The sequence below is a fragment of the Propithecus coquereli genome, unplaced genomic scaffold (genome assembly GCF_000956105.1).
Source record: "Propithecus coquereli isolate 6110/MARCELLA unplaced genomic scaffold, Pcoq_1.0 Scaffold10, whole genome shotgun sequence".
NCBI classification, from domain to species: Eukaryota; Metazoa; Chordata; class Mammalia; order Primates; family Indriidae; genus Propithecus; species Propithecus coquereli.
This window is the reverse complement of record NW_012133858.1, coordinates 18676715-18697033: the sequence shown is the minus strand read 5'-3', so window position 1 is coordinate 18697033 and position 20319 is coordinate 18676715. Positions and strand designations below refer to the sequence as shown.

Genomic DNA, 20319 nt, shown 5'->3' with positions numbered 1-20319 from the left:
ATTTCTTCTTAATAGGCTCTAACTGATAACTTCAGTAACAGTTGGAAGATATACCTGGTTCCCTAGGGTCTTTTCAGTGTTGTGTCATGGATGATCAGAAATTTAAAAATTAGGAATCATTGCCTTCAAATAAAAATTGACATAAAAGCTCATTACAATGAACTCCCTAGAATGGATAAAATTCGAAGTATTGATGATGTTTGAGTTGGGATCAAAGGAGTGTAGAGAGTTAGTTGAAGGCAGCATCAAAAACCACTCAGCTACCATGCTTCTCTTCTTGACTACTAAAGAAACACCAACCAAGAATTTTTGTAGCAAAGTTGGGTCTGTTATGTGCATAATAACCAGAGAAAGCATTTTGTCCTACATCTTGATCACAGATACATAGTTATACTCTCTGAGCCATCTTCTGTTTTTAGATCAGCTTTCTCTGCTGGTGTGTTTGCAGGGGGCCAGGTGCTCTGGCTGAAGACCGTCCTCAGGCTTGGTGCCAATGAATGTCCACAGTTGATGTACTTCTCAGAGTAACTTGTTCCAGTTAGGGACAAGACACTGGGAATGAGAGAGTGGAAAGCCTTCCCAATAGTTCTGTGATTCCGTTCAGTAAATACTCAACAAGTGTCTGTTAGGTGCTAGGCTGCATAGAAACAATGGTCAGGGAAATGTAGTTCTTTCTCTCAGCACATCTACAAGTTAACGGCGACTGAACTGATGGGCTAGCCAAGCCTCTCAGAAATTGGTTATCAGCTTCTCAAGTATTCAAGTCTATTATAAGAATTTGGAGCTGATTTTGTTGTTGTTCCAAGTGTTCTGGTGAAGTAAGGCTTTTATAACCCAGTTCCCAGTCTTCCCATTCATGCCAGGAGTGTATACAACTGTACATGCTCATGATTTTTATTGAATTACAGGTTGGCTTTTTTTTTCTTTTTTAAGGGAGAAAGCCTCACAATGCCACTATTTCTATAAAAACAGGAAAAGCTGGCTACAGTGTCTCAGCTGGCTGGCCCTAAGAATGGCTGGTTGATAGTTTCACAAAAATCAAGGGAAACATGAAATGAAGAAAGAACTGAGATAGATATAACATTTTCTAGCCATCATTTGATAGTGGCTTACATAAAGATTCATTACCTTTTAATGTCTCACCCTTAACTCTATCCTGCAAAGATGCAAGTCTTCATAACCAACAAAGTGATAGCCCTTGATAGATGCAAATATGTCTTAGAGTATTTGCCTTATTAGGACTTATATCCAAATGTGACTTCAGTGCCTCTACTGATCAAAAAAAGAAAGAAAGAAAGAAAGAAAGAAAGAAAGAAAGAAAGAAAAGAAAAGAAAACAGAGGACATGATCTGATCTTTGTTTTTGCATAGGCAACATTGAAGACCTTAGCAAGCCAGATGCCTTCTTTTTTTTTTTTTTTTTTTATTTCAGCATATTATGTGGGTACAGATGTTTAGGTTACATATGTTGCCCTTGGTGCCCCCCCCGCCAAGTCCGAGTTTCAAATATGTCCATCCTTCGGGTGGTGCACATTGCACTCCTTGCCAGATGCCTTTTTATGCTGATGTAAAGAAGTTGGGGTATAGCCTTCAGACACCTAGAGGGCAGTGGTCTGGAGAACACTGGTTTGGAAGAAAGCACAGGCATTCCTAATAGTTTAAAGGACAGAACTGGTGCCCGTGGGTAGCCACTGTGGAAATGGAGATGTCAGCTTGGTATGAGAATTTTATAGCCGTGGTGACAGTGCATCATTTGATCAGTGGCAGGATGTCTGTTTCTCAAAGCTCCTATGTTGGGTGAGAGGTTGGACTGGTTGATGTTTAGATCCCTTGGAGCATTAAAATCTTACGAGTCTACAGTTGTATTAAACTCAAACAAGGTATATGTTCACTGATGTGCTGGATGATTTTAGTTAGACCCTAACATCCAACCTGAATTAATAGATGTTGTCTATCAAAGAAAAACAAATCTAGACTTCTGTAAGGAGAGACTTTATTGAGAGGAAATATTGCAATAGAGGGAAAGGGGCTGTTGCAATTGGGAGAACACATCAACCTTAAAATCTGCAAGGGTCTCAAAGATCAGGCAGAAAGAAAATTTCTTTTGTGGAGAAGGAGGGTTAACAAGGTAGAAACTAAGTGTGGGGGAGTGGGTGGAGGGATCGCACAGTTGATCGGGAATGTCTTTCTGTATATTCAGCCACTTCTCACAAGGAGCCATTAAGGAGGGACTGTGTGCTCTGTCTCAGGCTGAGGGTGGATCAGAGTTCAGGGGCTTGGGGGAAGGAGAGAAGCTTAACTAAAATTCGGTTTCCAGTTAATAAGCATTTTGATTTCTTTAAAGATTTTTTTAAATTAATAGACTATTTTTTAGAGTACCGTAATTTTAGGTTTATGGAAAAGTTGAGCAGAAAGTAGAGTTCCCATATATTTCTTTTCCCTCTCCCACACCCACAGTTTCCCCTATTATTAACATCTTGCATTGATCTGGCACATTTGCTACAATTGATGAGCCAATATTGATAGATTATTATTAACTAAAGTCCATGGTTAACACTCAGGTTCACTCTTTTTTGTTGGTTCTAATCAATGTGTAATGAAATGTATCCACCATTACAGTATTATACAGAGTAGTTTTGCTGCCCCCAAAATCCCTGTGCTCCACCTGTGGCAATTGTGAATAAAGCTGCAGTAAATATCTGTGTGCAGGTTTTTGTATAGGCATAAGGTTCAGCTCATTTGTGTAGATACCTAGAAGCCTGATTGCTGGATTGAATGGTAAGACTTACGTTTAGATTTTTGAAATTCCTAAACTGTCTTTCAGAGCAGCCGTACCATTTTGCGTTCCCACCAGCAATGATGAGAGTTCCCGTTGCTCCCCAACCTTACCAGCATTTGGTCTCACTGTTTTGGAGTTTAGCCATTCTAATAGGTGTGTGGTAGTATCTCATTTTTTAAATTTGCAATACTCTGATGACACAGGATATTGAGTATCTTTTCATAAGCTTATTCTCCATCTGTATATCTTTTTCATTGAGGTATATAATAATTAATGATTTTTCAATTATTTAGGTGTTTATGTTAGGGATTTTTTTGTCTTCTTTTTTTAGTGATATGCTAGGGCTTACCATATGCATCTTAGCTTTTCAGTTGCAGCTTCTTATTTAAACTACCTTAGTTCCAATTATATATAGAAACATTACTCTTACATAGCTCTATTCCCCTTTTCCCCCTTTTTGTGGTATTGTTATATATAGTACATCTATTAATGTTACAAACCCAACAATACATTGTTGTAATTATTACTTTGCCATCTGAAGTCATTTTCTTAATTCAATAAAGCTTTGTTTCCACCCACCTCCTTTGCGCAAATATGTTACACATATATTACATTTGTATGTATTATAGACCCAATATTCCATTATATACACATTATTAATATTTTATAAAATTGCTCTTTAAAATCAGTTATTAGAAGAAAGGAGGGAAATATGCATTTATACTGTATTTTATAATTACCTTTTCTAGTTCTCCTTGTTTTTTTTTATGTGAATTTGAATTACCTTCTGGAGTCACTTGATTTCATGCTGAAGGACTTCCGTTAGTAGTTCTTAGAATACAAGCCTGCTAGGAACACATTCTCTCAGTTTTTGTTTATCTAGGAAAGTCTTTATTTCACCTTCTTTTTTTTTTTTTTTTTTTTTGAGACAGAGTCTCACTCTTTTGCCCAGGCTAAAGTGAGTGCCGTGGCGTCAGCCTAGCTCACAGCAACCTCAAACTCCTGGGCTCAAGCAATCCTTCTGCCTCAGCCTCCCAAGTAGCTGGGACTACAGGCACGCACCACCATGCCTGGCTAATTTTTTTTTCTATATATTTTTAGTTGTCCGATTAATTTCTTTCTATTTTTAGTAGAGACGGGGTCTCACTCTTGCTCAGTCTGGTTTGGAACTCCTGAGCTCAAACAATCCGCCCTCCTCAGCCTCCCAGAGTGCTAGGATTACAGGCGTGAGCCACCGCGCCCGGCCTTCACCTTCATTTTTGAAGATAGCTTTGCTGGACATAGGATTTTTAGTTGCCAGGATTTTTTTTTTTCTTAGAGCATTTCAAATATGTTATCCCACTGCCTTCTGGCCGCCATTGTTTCTGCTGTTAATCCTATTGGGGTTCTTTGTAAGTGACTAGTCATTTTTCTTTTGCTGCTTTCAAGATTTTCACATTGTCTTTGACTTTCAGCATTTTTATTATAATGTATCCATTTGTGGCTCTCTTTGTTTTTATCTTATTTAGAGTTTGTTGAGTTTCCTGAATGTGTATTTTTCAATAAATTTAGGATGTTTTCTGTCATAATTTCTTAAAATATTTTTTCTTATCCTTTCTCTCTCTCCTTTTCCAGTACTCATTTGCATTATGTTGTGCTGATGATACCCTGCATTTCTCTGAGACTCTGTTCATATTTTTTATTCTTTTTCTGTTCTTCGGCTTGCATAATCTCTGTCTTCAATTCTTTCTTTTGCCAGTTGAAATCTACTGTTGAGCCTTTCTAGTGATTTTTTTATTTCAGTTGTTGTAGTTTTCAACTCCAGAATTTTCATTCGGTTCTTTTTTATAATGTTTATGTTTTTATTGAAACTCTCTAGTTGATGCAACAATTGTCATTATACCTGCCTCTACTTTTTATTTTATTTTATTTTTTTTAGAGATGGGGTCTCATTGTCACTCAGCCCTGCCTTTACTTTTTAAATCATGCTTTCCTTTAGTTCTGTGAACATATTTATAATGGCTATTTTGAAGTATTTTTCTATTATATCTGATATCTGGTTACTCTTATAGGCAGTTTGTGTTACCTGATTTTTTTCTGGGGTTTGGTCATACTTTCCTATTTCTTTGCATGCCTTATAATTTTTTAATGGAAACTGGACATATTAGGTAATATAATTTTGTACTTTGTGTACTGGTCCCCTGTCCCCAGGGCTTGTTATTGTTATTTGCTTGTTTAATTTTTAGTGACTAGCTGGATGAGTTTAGTGCAGTCTATTTTCCTCCACACTGTTAAGCCTCTGATACTGCTCCCCAGGGCGATACAGCCTTAGTTATGCCTGCAGTGCCCAGGGATGGCAGTGGTTTTGGCTTGGCTCTGTTTTTCTCTGACCACACTCAGCTGTTAAATTCCACTAATTGCCTCTGCTGATTGCTCTATTGTTCTCACCAATGCTCTAAAGCAGAAATTTCTCTATAAACCAATCCAGTCGAATTGTGGCTCCTTTTAAGTAATAGTTTCTCACATCTATTTTTTGATATTTCTTCTGCCCTCATGAGGGTTCCTCCCAGTTGTCTTTTTCCTCAGTTCTCTTCTGCAAAGCAGAAGCTTGCAGTCTGTCAGGGGTGGGGAACCTATAGCCTTAAGGAGTAGCCTTAAGGCTACTTAAGCAGGTTCCCCACCCCTGGCTAGGTTGTACCTTCATTAAATCCATGAATCTTCTCCCAGTCACCTTTCACCACTACCTCCACTGTTCTTAGGAACACACTTAGGTTTGAACTTCTCCATGCTCGGTTATAAATGAAGTCAGTTCCTTTGGGAAGAGATTAGGAGCTATTTATGTTATGGTCTGCTTCTATCTCAAGGAAAAATCTCTGAGCCAAGGCTCTTGAGCTGGGGGTAGGGACAATGGCAATCTTCTCTCTGAATGTCACCCCCCACATTCTAGGAGCTGAATGTCGTTGGAAGAGGGTAGGAACAGCAGCCTGAGGTCCTCTTGGCCTGCCTCTCCTGGTATGGAACCATTGCCCCATAAGCCAGCACAAGAGTGATCAGAGGCCTGGGATTTTCAGCACACAGCCCCCAAGGTAGAGGTTTCATTCCATGAGTGGAGGCTGCCAGAGGAAGGGAGCCCCCATCACTTCTTGACTGTTCTCACCTAAGACTTGGCCTCAGTAACACATAGCTGAAGGCAGGATGAGAAATGCTAAAGTCCTGCTCCTGCTAGCGAGAAAACCCTCCAACTGGGATCTTGGGAGAGAGGGAGCCTACTGTTTCTGGCTGCAGCAGTCTGGAGTGGAGTTGGTATGGTGGGGAAGGGAGCAGTCTTGGTTCAGACACCATAGACACTCACCTTTCTTACCAAATTTTCATAGTTTTTTTGGATAGTTTCTTCATTTGCTGTTTGTCCTTAAAACCATGTCCAGAATCTTTAAATGCTTGAAGTTTTTTTTTTATAGTGTTCACCAGTTTTCATTTGGAGCTTGTCTTAGTCCGTTTGTGTTGCTATAAAGAAATATCTGAGGATGGAAAATTTATATAAAAAAGAGGTTGGTTTGTCTCATGGTTTTGCAGGCTGTACACAAAGCATGTCATCAGCATCTGCTTCTGGTGAGCTTTCAGGCTGTTTTCACTCACAGCGTAAGGCGAAGGGGAGCCAGCATATGCAGGGATCTCATGGCAAGAAGGGAAGCAAAAAACAGGGGAGGGAGGTTCCAGGTTCTTTTTAACAACAATTAGTCCCTGCTGTCACAGGAACTAATAGAGCAAGAACTTACCCTCCACCCAAGGGAAGTCATTAATCTAGTCATGAGTGATCCAGTCCCTTGACCCAAACACCTCCCATTAGGCCTAGCCTCCAACAGTGGGATCACATTTCAACATGAGATTTATACGGGACAACATCCCAACTATAGCAGAGCTCCTCATTGCTGTCATGCTGGAAGTCAGCCTCCCATCCATTTTTAACAAGCAATATCCGGTGTATGCCTAATAAACTATCTCCTGAGGCAGGATGTTCCATGTTTGGAAGATCTAAGATAGTTCTTCCTTATGGTGGTGACACTTTTCTACTCATTGATCCTGTCTTGCCTCTACAAGCTACCAGAAAGATGTTTAATATCTCTTTTATAGAGCAGCCTTTCCAGTCCTTCATGTAGTTGAAATCACGAATCCCCAGTCCCTGGTAATCTCTCGTCCAGGCAGAACATTCACAGTTCCCCCATCTTCTCCACCTTGTCACACCACATCTCTTTGATTAGTACCATTGCACTTCAGGTGAGGTCATTTTAGAACAAAATGAGATCATCACCTTCCTTATTCTAGATACTGTTTCTATAAATGGAACAAAAGCACATTAACTTTTTTAGCAGCCATTTTGCATGGTTGATTCACAATGAACATATTGATGTTAAACTCCGGATTCTGTTCACACATGCTACTGATGTATATTGTCTTGGTTTCTGGAGCCAAGTGCAAGACTTTGCTTATGTTGTTTCAGTTTATGACATTTGAGAATCATGTTTTTTTGTCCCATTTATAGGCCTCTTTTATCTTTACCCAAGTCACTGATAACATATTTGTGTAGAACAAAGCCAAGGATAGAGCCTTGTAGCTCATCATCAGAGGCCTAGGTAGCGCCATTCATTAGTCACCATACTAAGACAATTGAAAGCTAATGGGTGTGATTTTTCTGCTTCTTAATATGACACCTCTTCATAAGCAGTTGACTGTTTCCGTTCAGATTATCCTATGAGTCTCTCATTGTGGGGCTGTGCGTGAGACCATCTCGTTGCCAGTAGTGGTTCTTTATACTGTCCTCTACCCTCTCAGCATGTAGCAGTCAGCTCCCTTATTGAAACAAGTAGTGCCATTGTGTCTACCATCTTCTTGGAATTTGGACCCTACAGTTGAGACTATTCATCGAGTTTACAAATGGGCTTTTCCCCTCCAAAAGTGTTTCCTGACAGAGCTTTTAGGCACTTCCCACAGTACATGGCAGTTATCTTTTTTCTCTTCAGTGTTTGTGTGACAGAGCCACTAGCAGCCTGTTATTGTGCATTAAAACAACTAAGTAGGCCATTCTTAATTGCAGTGTGCTGAATTATCACCTATTTGTAAAGGTCATAGAATCCAAGCAGAGCTTTGCAGAGTCTGAGCTGCTCTAATGTGTGTGGTATTCTTAGGAGGCTGATGTGCTGCTATTGCAGAGTACGTCCTGCTGTCTGGCCCACTGTCCCAAATCAGTTGTGCCACCCCTGAAAGCTCACACTACTTCATATAGTATCAGGACATTGGATTGGGTTTGTTCAGGAAACAGTGAGAAATCTCCTTTGGCTAAAGTGGAAGGGAAGGAAGAGAAGATGAGGATGAAATATGGACTGGTGTTTGGTACAGTCTGTTCTGTCTGACGAAAGTCACTGCCTTGGGACTTTTGTGTTTCGTTGTTTTCTACAAATATCCTAGGGGCACTCTAGTTATGATTTACATTGATTCTTCTATTATGACATGAGTAAGTTTTAGCTCCCTAGTTTTCTATCTATCTATCTAAAATAAACAATATTTATTTTACTGTGGAGTTTTTTTTTTTTTTTTTTTTGGAGATAGGGTCTTCCTGTGTCAGCCAGGCTGGTCTCGAACTCCAGGGCTCAAATGATCCTCCCACCTCAGCCTTCCAAGTAGCTGGGATTACAAGCATGTGCCACCACACCTGGCTAAGCTCCTTGGTTTTGTAGTGAAATATCTACTAATGGTAGATATTATTCCAGATATAGCATATACTTAAAGGAGAGACCCCACTCCATATTGTTGAGCATCTGGATTTTGTTGTCTTCCTTTAGAGACTTTTGAGTTTTGTTCTGGCAGGCAGGCTATTATTTACTGCTAAATCAGCTACATATTTTTGAGGCTTATTTTTAAGCTTTGTTAGGGCAGATCCAGAATATCCCTGTCTCCAGCACATGGCTTTTTGGGGGTCTCATTGGGTACCAGGCTGTTTATCAAGGTCTTCCTACCCTCACTGTTGGTCCTCCCAGGTCTTCTAGCATTTTGCAACCTCCAGAATCTCTGTCTGTCTCACAGCTCACAGTCATTGTTCTCTGCCAGGCCTCTGAGTCTCGCCTGCATATGTGCAGCTGAAGGCCAAGAACTGAAGAGGGCCCCTGTAGAGTAGAGCTGCTTCCCAACTCAGCTTCCTCCTCTTCAAATGCTACCCCCTGCCCAGCCCCAAACTCCTGATCTCTAATTCCTCAGTTCATCAAGAGTTCCAGGCTCTCCGTGTGCCACAGTCCAGAGAGTACTTCCAGAATTCCAGGGAAATCAGGGGACTTTGTGTGCTCCCCTACTTTCAAGGATCACAGTCCTGCTCTGCCTTTGTCCAAAGTGTGGAAATAGCTGCTGTATGTATTTTGTCCAGTATTGTATCTACTTAGGATGGGAGAGCTAGTTTAGTCCACTGCTGTCATTTTGTCAGGGCAAATACTTGGAAGGCTCTAGTTTTGTGGGGCTTTTTAGGTATAATAAACAGTTGTTTAATATATTAATTTCACTCTGTTTACATTTCTCACTTCACTTTACTTCCTGCCTTCCTCCTTCCAACAACCACGTCCTACAGAGAGAAATGGTCTGAATGTTTTTCTCTCTTTCAGATAGCAAACTGCTGTCTAAAATAACTACAGTATAGCCACAAGCATCAATGTTCTTTTTCCTTTGGTTTGTTAACTTGTGTTGGGTTTTGCTAATTTCAGGGTTAAACCCGCTCTTCCAGTAGATTCTGTATTCCTCTTGTTATCAGGTTATCATTTTTAGGTCTATCTATCTACTTAAGATGGCAGGAATACCAGAGCTGAAAATATTTCGGCAATCATGGATTTGACTGAAAAATCATTAAGGACCCTGCCCCTCAGCAGCATCCATCAAGATAGTTGTTTGATGTTCTTCTTAAGCAGGCAACGGTGAGTTAGATAATCAAAAGATGGCAAGCCTTAATTACATATGTGAAATGAATGCTTTCCCTGTTTTCATTTTTTTTTAATAAGGCCAAACACTTGGCCTGTGATAAGACAAAGGGGGTTTCTGACTAGCAAAAGAAACATGCCACCCTACTAAGAAGCTTCCTTCTGCTTCCCATAAAAATAAACCTTTCTGGATCTTTTTTGTTTGTTTGTTTTGGATCTTCCTTTCCTGACAAAAAGAAAAAGCAGCCATGGAATGGCCATAGTATGCCATGTGGCAAGACTCAAGTTTGCACAGGACGGTGCCCCCAGGAAGGAACGAGACCGAGGGACCCAGCCTCACTGCCGTCCATCTCATGTCCCAGTGCTGTCGTCTTCATTCCTATTTACAACCGTCCTAATCTCTGTCCTGACATCTCTGGATAATTGCCTCCATTACATTGCGGGAGCAACATAAAAGCAATTATTTTTTAATCTGTTTGGGAATTTGAGCTTCCCATGCCTGGGACGCAGTTACACTAAGATATCAACCTTTTCTAATAATAATAATCCCTGTCAAGAGAATAGGAAGGTTTCAATGAATTTGACCAGGGAACTACACTAGTTGTCTAAAAATTCAAACTACATTCTGCAGTTTTTTATTTTTTTTTAAATTCATTCTTTTAGGCACAATGAGATTATCAGCTTTTGCCACCAAAGATTTTCCCCATGTTGCCTTTCAAAGCAGTTGGGGTAGCCAACCATGTGCAGGTACAGTGTATGGGTTTCAGAGACTTTAAACCAATCTGGTCACATTTCTTTTTGCGAGTGAGCAAAATGGATGGACAAAACCAAACAAGAAAAAATACTTGTGTTCCCTTATATAATGACACATCTTTTGTGTGGTGCTAGCTGTGTGGATGGCACCACAGAGGATCCTGGTAGGGCATTCAGGCAGATGCAGCATCAGCCTCCCAACAGACTAGGCAGCTCAGCTTGGCTGTGGGAAGCCCGCAGTACCTGACACGTTTACAGCACCTTATGTTTGTCACAAACATGGTGTAGTGGGCTCCAGAGTCAGACCTGTTATCAAGAGCCACCCTGTCTCTTATAAACTGGATGTTAATGAGTCTGAACCTCAGTTTCCTCACATGTAAATTAGAGACAATGCAGTCTGCCTCATTGGGCTAATGTATGCATTAAACACAAAAGTAGCCAGCATAAGGGCAGAGACCAATGGACAACAGGAAATGTATTGTCGCCACTCCCCTTCGCATCCCCCTTCCCTCACAAGAGCCTTGTGAGGGAGGCTATGCAGATAGTTTCTCCCTTTTATAGATGAGACAGCTGACATCAGGGATATCTACACAGCGAATTAGTGTGAATAATTAGTGTTAGAGCCAAGTTCAGAGTTTTTTCTGTGATGGCAGAAGGCATTTATGAGCACCTAGTGTGTACACAAAGCTGTCTTTACATTGTGTGTGAGGTGTCTGACTGCAGAACTGAGCTTAGTTCATAACACCGGGCTCTGGCCCAGCCTTCCAGAGTCATTTCTGAGCAGAACTCTAACAGCTGTAGTTATTTCCATCAGCTGCTTGCTTTCCTGGGTCTTTGGTTTATAGCTTAAAGACCTTATGGAACTTTGAACTAAAAAAGCCAAATCATGAAGGACCCCCAGAAGGAGGTCAGAGGCCACCAGTGTTACAAGAGCATGATTTAAGCATGTTGACCCAGGTGAGTCCTACTCTGCCCCTGACACAACCTTTTGGGTCCCTTGAAAATGACTTTCTGTCAGGCTTCTTCCAGACTGATACTGAGAGCATGGCAGGTGAAAGAAATCTCTGGAACTGGACCTTTGGCACATCACTGGACCCCAGGACCTTAGTTTCTTCAACTGTAAAATAATGATAACACAAATACCTTCCTCATGGGGGCTTTGAGATGATTAAATAAGGTAAATACATGTAAAGTGCTTGTAATGGTGGCTGGTCCATAGTCACATGCTCAGTAAAGTGAGCTGCAGCGGCAGCGGTGGTGGTGGAGGAGGAGGAGGATCCTCCTTTTCATATCCTAGAAGACTTAGACCAGCATTTTCCCCCCGCTGCTATCCAAAGGTCACTGTGTTGTTTCTCTGTAATCGTGGTATTGAAGGTCTTGGTCTTTTATGGATATTTTTCACTTAGCCTTTCACAGCCTCAGTCTCCAGCCTCAAGCACTCACTCCCCTTAGAGCTGGTCACTCTAGAGCTCTGATTAGTATCTAAGTGACTCTCCTGAGAGAGGTTCTGCCAGATTTTTCCTCCTTTCTCCGGGCAGCTCAGCAACTCATCTGCCTGTTTTATTAGTTCATCATCTAGCTCATTATTAGCTATGCCCTACTGAGAGTTTGGAGGTGTTGGGAAATGAGAGAGCGTGCAGGGTCAGGTTCAGTCTGAAAGGAAACTGTGCTGTTGGGGGGAATTTTAGAAACGGTATTTTCCGCTTGCACAGGGCAACGAGGTGTGGCTTTGCTCTTATCTCTGAAGCCAAAGTTTCATTTTTGGCAAAACCTTTAAATATTAAGGACCTCTAGTTTAAAACAGCTTAGGTGGTGGCAGAATTCTGGCTGAGACCTGTAAGAGATATAGGAAGAGATTTGAAAGTGAGGTCGCGGGCAGGCAGGGAGGGACGTGGACATGTGCTGCTGGTACCACTCATCTATTCCACCTCCACCCCTGCCACCAGCAAATTACACAAGTGCCTGTAGAAGGCCCCTGGGAAACGGAAAAGGCCGATGGTCATGTTGCAGAATCACACAGCGTCCCGTGTCTCTCACAAGCGAGGTTTGACCTTCACGTGTGTTAGGTGGGAGGACAGGAAAGGAAATGTTGGGGTTTTGATTTCAGGATCTTACTTACTGCAGAGAATAAGTAAGAAATAAGCAGAGCTCAGGCTTCTGTGACTGTCCATGGGTTCGTGTGTGATTTGGAAGGCTTCATATCCAGCATCCGTTGTATTATTTTTGTCCCTCTTTGGGGGAATCCAGCCTTCAGGGTGGCAGTGGATCATGGCTGTCTTCCTATGTTGAAACTTGATACGTTGGGTAAGAGGTCTGTGGATCCTGAGAGCCTGGGTTTGTTTTCTTCCTTCCAGCGGATGCAATTACAGCTCTCACTTCCACCACATCTGTGAGGCACTGAGCTTTGAAATGTGCTGGCGCGCTATGTTCGCCCAGCGTCCCTCTCCCTGGGGCTCTTGCAGATCATCAGGACCTCATTTTCCACCGGATTTACTTTAATGCTGAGTGTTACAAGGTCATTTCCAGTGCTGTCACTGTTTCTTCCTCTAATGTTCAGCTACAGTTTAATTTTTAGCTCTTATCACTGGACTTCATTATAAGGAAGAAAGAAATTTGCTCTAGCAGATAGCATCAAATGCATTTTTCCTTCTCTTCCAATTGGAAAATCACTCCTAATCAATTCTGTGCTGGGGGTTAGACGGTCTGGGTGTCATGGGAAGGATGTTTTATGTTTATGGAATTGAACTGAGATTGTGTTCAAATGTTGCTCCCTCATTACTTTTTGTGTGACACTGATTTGGCAAATGAATTTCTCCGTACGCCATCTGTAGACTGCAACTATTATTTCTCTTCAGGGCTATCATGAGTTTTTGTGACATTGCCTCTACTTGGTTGCCTTAGTTTGCTTCTGATTATGCAATAAAAGCCATGATTAGCTTCAGTAAACATTACTATTTTACTTGAAACTTTAGTGCCCTAACTGCCTGCTATCTCATAGTGCCTGCATCTTTTCCAGATGCTGGAGTGTGGCCCGAGGTGGCATTGCCCTTTAATAAATTGGAACATAGACCCAGAGCAGAGATGTGACCTGCTCAGGTTATACAGGGAGCTGGTGACAGGATTAGAGCTCAAGTTTCCTGATTCTCAGCCCACTGTTCTTTCTACCGGACATTTCTCTTGGGGAGTATAAACAACACAATTTGCAGGAATCATGGCCATTTATTGAACATCGAATACTTGCCAGGCCCATACATTATCTCCAATTCTCACAACAATTCTGCAAAGTAGAATTTTACAGATAAAGAAACCAAGACTGAGAGAGACTAAATCACTTGCCCAGAGCCACTCACCCGTTGTGAGCAGAATCCGGACTGGGCCCAGCTCTGTCAGAAGCCCCGCCCTGTGCTCCCACCACATTGCAGAGGGTTTGTGAAACTCCAGGGAAGAAGTAGAAGAAGAAAATATGTTCACTCGCCCTTCCGATCCCTTCACCCATTCGATCAGCAGATGATGACCCCATGGCTGCTCTGTGCCAGGAACGGCACTGGGCACTGGTGAGCGAGACAGGCAGGGCGCTGGCCTTAGGGAGCTCTCATTCTCATGCAGTTTCCCTCTCACTCTCCCCACATCCTTCTGCAACATCCCCCTCCTCTTTCATTACCGTGTTGCCTGTGCACTGTGCTTCAGTGTCTCCTTTCTTTCCATTTCTTTAGCCACATTAGAACAAGGTTCGCGCAACCCGTGTATCATGGAGACTGGCGCTCTGTGCAGTCCCTGTAGGCCCTCCTGTGCCCTCCTGTTAGTAGCACTTCATGAGAACTCGCAGAGTCCTGAGCATCTACGGTGTGCTCTGTGTGCATTACCTCCTTTAACCTTCTTAGTCGCTTTATGTGGTGTAGCTCTTACCAGTATCCCCATGCTACCCCCACCCCCAGAGGAGAACCAGCCAGCTCAGAGGGAGCAGGCAGTTTGCCTAAGATTATGCTGTTAGTAATTGTTGGAGGCAGGAGCCAGGGTGTGGCAAAGGCAGGTGAACTCCAGTGCACCACAGTGGGGAACCTGCAGCCTCAAGGCCGCATGTGGCCCTCCAGAACCCCAAGTGCGGCCCCTCGACCGAATCCAAACTTCACAGAACAAATCCCTTTATTAAAAGGATTTGTTCTGTAAAAATTAGATTCAGTCAAAAGGCCGCATTCAAGGAGCCAGAAGGCCACATGTGGCCCCGAAGCCGCAGTTTCCCCACCTTGCGAGGGAAGCAGGCCCTGCCCCATCTGCAGGCCTCGGTGACGTCTAGTGGGCAACAATAGAACGAGGCTTTTAACCACAAGTCCCACTCTTTTGGTAAATTTTTCTACCTTCTTGAAGGGGTTGGACTTATGTTTTCTGGGGTCTTAAAAATAATTCTTTCCCCCAAAGTGGATTAAATAAAATAAAATTGATATTTTCCCTGAGGTTTAGGACAAACATGCAAGACATCACAAATAATCTTTACAAAGTCCAAGTTTTTGAAAATAGGAAGACAAATGCCAATGATTTCACACTGGGCCGGGAGAGCGAGTTGCTGCCTGTCTTTATACCTAAAATCAGCCGTTCAGAATAAACAAGGATACGGGATTATTTGGCAGATGTTTGCTGAGCATTTTCTGGGTATAGAGCACTAGGAATAGCAGGATGAATGAGATCCGATTCTTATATTCGGGGGTTCACAGTCTAAAGGGATGACAGATCAACAGATAGTTACACTCCAGTGATGGCAGCAGTGCGGCTCTGCCTGGGTCACACGGAAGCGCCGAAGGGAGAACCCAGCCTGGCGTCAGGACGGGGCACTCGGAGCAGGCGCTCTAGAGAGGGGGCCAGCGCGGAGGCTTTGTGTCTTATCACGTGTAAGAGTGTGATTTGTACCCCAAAATGTTGTCATTTCAGGGACATTTTGACAATTAATAGAGATAAAATGTAAGAGCATATTTCAAACAAGGCGTGCCCTGACAAGTATGCAATATGTGGGTATTACACCTCAGTAACTCTTAAGTTTGGTCATCAACACTGGAGACGGTGAAATCTTTTTGTGGAGTTTTAATGCCCCAGAATCTTTGAGACATTAAACTCCTCTTGGCTTATTCGTCTTTTGCACTCCGGGGCCTGATACAGTAGGGGCTCTGGAAATTTCTGTTGAACCACAGAACCGAATCCCAGTTCATGAGGCATGAAGGTGACGGGCAGCAGTCAGTGAGCGTGTCAGAAGCCTGCGCAGGCACGGCCGAGGCCAGCTCACTGGGCCTCCTGGGACACGCTGCCTTTCCCCGCACTGTTGCCCCCACCTCAGCTTTCGAGCCCATAGAACCGTGAAGAGGAGAATGGAAATCCTCACCTTGGTGCTGTATGAGTCATCCCCTGAATGCTTCCTGTTTAAAAATACTCTATCTTATTCCAGGAAGGATTTTCAGGCAGGTGAGCCTCTACTAGGTGTGCCTGCAAATAGCTCTCTCCTTTCACCTCGGATGACTTGTCAGCAGACACTTTACCACAGAGACGTGCAGGGCTCGGGCCGGGAATGGGGTGTCTGTCCTGCAGTGACTTCGCCTCCAGAGGGTTCCAGGGCAGCCCCAGCAGTTACTCCTGAGGTCAATCTCTGGGTACCCAGGGCGATGGCTTCTGTTATAAGAAAGAACCTGTTATCTTCAGTTATTTCACACCCATGGAATAACCACATTTTTTAATTTCGGAACGATATCATTGTCAGGAAACCGCTTCTCTTGGCATTTCCAAGGAGTTTAAGGGCCTAGAGGAGGAATGAGATCATGGCAGTCCCAGGGCTCAGTGCCACCCCTGCACACTCATCTTGGGAAAAACTGGACATGACAACGCCTTTCTCATAGAGTGGTTTTGAAGATTTAGTGAGATAACCATGGCGAACACTTAGCACACAGGGCCTGGCACATGCAAATGCTGAATCCTTGGAACTGTTAGTGATATTATTTGCCCTGTGCCACCTCCGTGTATCCACTCTGTCACTCTACTCCTGAATTTCTTCCACACCCTGTGACAGGCATTGGTTTTCATCACAGTTCTGGTGGCCACTCCTGCAAGGACTTGCCTGTACCCAGCACATGTCTTCAGACCACCTCTTGCACCCCCTCAACCCCACAGGCCTCACCCAGCACATGCAGACACGTGTACGTGTCCACGCCCAGACCCTTCATCACTGAAACCCTTCTTGTCACATACTTGGGGACTGCAGTCAGCAATCCTCTTTGTGCATGCCAAGAGAGTTCATAATACAGGGCAAAGAAAGACATCTTTTTACTAGTCTTATACATAAACATAAAAACACTTCTGAAACCAACTTTTCACTAAGGGTATCTCTAAATTGGATGAATAAAAGCTAGCATAGGCCGGGCGCGGTGGCTTACACCTATGATCCTAGCGCTCTGGGAGGCCAAGGAGGGTGGATTGTTTGAGCTCAGGAGTTCGAGACCAGCCTGAGCAAGAGCGAGACCCCGTCTCTACTAAAAACAGAAAGAAATTAATCGGACAACTAAAAATATATAGAAAAAAATTAGGCGGGCATGGTGGCACATGTCTGTAGTCCCAGCTACTCGGGAGGCTGAGGCAGGAGGATCGCTTGAACCCAGGAGTTTGAGGTTGCTGTGAGCTAGGCTGACGCCACAGCACTCACTCTAGCCTGGGCAACAAAGTGAGACTCTGTCTCAAAAAAAAAAAAAAAAAAAAAAGCTAGCATATACTGAGCCCTTGCCTGGTGCCAGGCAGGCTAAAGACACTTGAAATATATATTAATGTCTCATCTTTTCAGTAACTTCATAAGGTAAGCATTCCCCTCTCTCACAGGTGAGACAGTCGAGGCTCAGAGAAGTGAAGTGACTTGCCTGAAGTCACACAGCAGGCTAGTGGCAGAACTAGTGTTCAGATTCACCTCTGACTGCAAAGCCTGTGGCTGTGTCCTTCGGGATCCCATTTCCTCTGTCCAGGTGTGACCTAGGTCAGATCCACTGTCACGGCGTCAGCGTTTCCACCATAGTAACAGGTGGAACAAAACAAGGCTGCTAGTCTAGCAAAACAAGAGCAAGTTAGACTTCCCAGCTCTTCCAAAAATCAGACTAATCTTGCAACCGCATAGGTGGCTGCCAGCTTTCTAATGAGACCGATAAGTGACGTGATGTTTCATTTATAACGCATTCCCTGCTCTATGGGGAGCAAAGGGGTATCTTGGCCATATTAAGTGATGGATATGGGAAGGCAGGGCTGGACGGAACTAAATTGCTCTGCATGGTGATAGCAAAGACATCAAGAAGCCCTCAAGAAAGCTCATAAGAATGGGATATTAAAAAAAAAAAAAAAGGAATGAGAAATTTAGAGACCACATTGGGGAAGGGGCCATAGATAGGTCAACCTGGGGGCAGCACCGGGAAGGAGTGTAGAGGGACATGCCCATTTCTAGTATATGCTCAGTCTGTCATTCATTCCTTGCTGGTGGCGTGGATTTTCTTCAGGAGAATGAGGGAAGCAGCACATGCTACTGCATCACAAGCATGGGGCAAGTTCAGAGACTGCATGGACCCAGCCACATGGTGTTATTAATCTTACTGTTTTTGATTTCCCAGGCAACCTCAGAACCTGTTCTGGATCCACAGCAAATCCAAGCATTTGATCAGCTTTGCCATCTCTACCGAGGGAGTTCTAGGGTAATGCTTGTGTGGTGATTCAATTTTTATTTCCCTGTTTATAATTTACTCTTTAGGAAAGGCAATATCCTCAAATCCTCCCTCTAGACTCCTCCTTAGCCCAGAAGGTGCCCCAGCATCCCTGTTATGGCCATGCAGCCGACCAGCCCGGGCCGAGGAAACACTCAGAGCTTGGCACAGGAGCAAAGGAAGTGGAAAGATGTCTGTCCTTCACCTGCCATGGGCTGTGAGGACACAGAAGGGCTGTGTTTGACCTGCCTCCAGAGAGAACAAGCAGAAGCCTAGCCCCTCATCCGAGAGGCCTTTATTAATATTGATGACTGCCAAATCCATCCTCAGCCCCAGGCCCTCCTGGACAGCTGCACTGGTTGAATTGGTTTTGGCCATGAAAGACAAATGCAAATCAATAATGGCTTAAACAAGATAGACATGTAAATGCAGGTGGCCAGGGCATGTCCACGCACCTCCTCCAGATCTCTTCTATCTTGTGATTCTGCCGCCCTTAGCACGTGGCTCATACTTGTATGGTCCAATATGGTTGCTCCAGCTCTAAGCATCACATCTGTATTCCAGTTAGCAAGAGGGAGAAAAAGGAAGAAGAAAATAAGCCCTCTCTTTAAGGACCGTGCCTAGAAGTTGTACACACCGCTTTCACTTACCTCCATTGTCTAGAACTTAGACCCAGGACCACACCTAACTGCAATGGAAACTGGAAAAATTGGTCTTATTCCAAGAGGCGATGAGCAAAAACTCTCGGTGTCCTATAACTGTAGAAGGGTACAGTATAGCGGTCATTGCTGTAACATCAGTCGGGGTGTCCCCCAGGCACTTCCGACATGTACTCATCAGCTTTCTTGGCCTGCCTTGGGAATGGCACCTTCTGTCATCCAGTCCCCCAGAGCGGAGACCTGGCTGTACCCCCAGCTCGTCCCCACTCCCCCTCCGTCCACACACGGGGGAGACCCTGTCGGCATCTTCTCCATTTCTCCCTTCCCCTCTAAAGTGCCACCGCCCTGGGTCAGACCTCCTTGTCATTCAGAGAGGCCACTGCAGGTTCTGATGGGTTAGAAATCCTTCTGTCTCTTCCGCATGCTACCGCCTGGGTACGCTTTCCAAACCCAAATGTATTGTGCTACTCCTTGCTTAAAACACATCTGGACCTCCACTACCCAAAGCATGGAGTCCGAACTCCCACCTCCCCCAGATCACACCTGAATTCCAGCTGGGTCCCATTTGTTCGTGGCCTTCTCTCGAGCTTGTGCAAAGGCCGAGGCTCCCTCCTCCCACTCCCTGTTCTTAGGCAAACACCTGCTGGGTTGCTTGGCAGCCCAGTGGGAAAATGGTGTTCCCTCTCTGAGCACTGGTCTGGGCAGAGGTTGTGATTCCAGGAGACTTCTGTTTCTGCAGGGGCCCCCAAACGTGCTCCAGCAGCTTCCTGGCATCACCTCCACCCCTTCTTGGCCAAGCTCTGCCTCGGAGTTGGGTTTCGGGCCTTCCAGGGAAATTTTGCTCTAAACTGTTGAGCCCTTATTCAGGGCTCATCAGTTTCCAGAGCACAAAGTTACAGAAGTAGAACACAAAAATATCTCTTCTTGGGAAATAAAACATATATTTCTGTGGTTGGTCTTTCCACCTCACGGTGTCAGAAGGTGGAAGCACTGAGTTTAGCATCTGCTGCCTGCTCTGTCCAAGGCCTTGTACTTGCAGCCCTTGCAGAGAACTCGCAGGCTGATGGACAGCTGAGAGGGTTACAGAAGAAAGGACGTGACACATGGTGAGACTCGGGCACAGCCAAGGACGTCCCTCGTCATCCCTGGCCGGATGGCTTGAGGGAGCCTGCACAGGTGTGACCTTGGCCAGCTGAGGGACCTGCAGTCAGAGGTTCAGAGTCAGAGTTACTGAATTGTAACTTAGATCATAGGTATGTCTCTGGGACTGGATTGTTTTGATAAATTGGCACTTAGAACTTAAAGGCCTTCAGATGTCTCCCCAATTACCATAGCTGTGGCTAGTGAGTTTTCAGAAGTGACAAATGGACACATGAGCCTTGTGCCATCATTGCCTGCATGAGGGGAGAACCCCTTGCCAGTGGTCAGGGAGCAGAGCAGGTGGGAGGGCACAGGTGACAGACAAGTTCTTTCTAGAGAAGGCAGGAC

At 44.0% G+C, this 20319-nt stretch overlaps 1 protein-coding gene across 1 annotated transcript in view; it reads left to right on the top strand.

Annotated features, from left to right (window-relative positions):
- VPS8 (vacuolar protein sorting 8 homolog (S. cerevisiae)) overlaps positions 1-20319 on the top strand; it is a 213907-nt gene that overhangs the window by 192061 nt on the left and 1527 nt on the right. Inside the window, 1 exon segment of the mRNA XM_012640004.1 lies at positions 18083-18163. Coding sequence (XP_012495458.1) covers positions 18083-18163 — 81 coding nt within the window.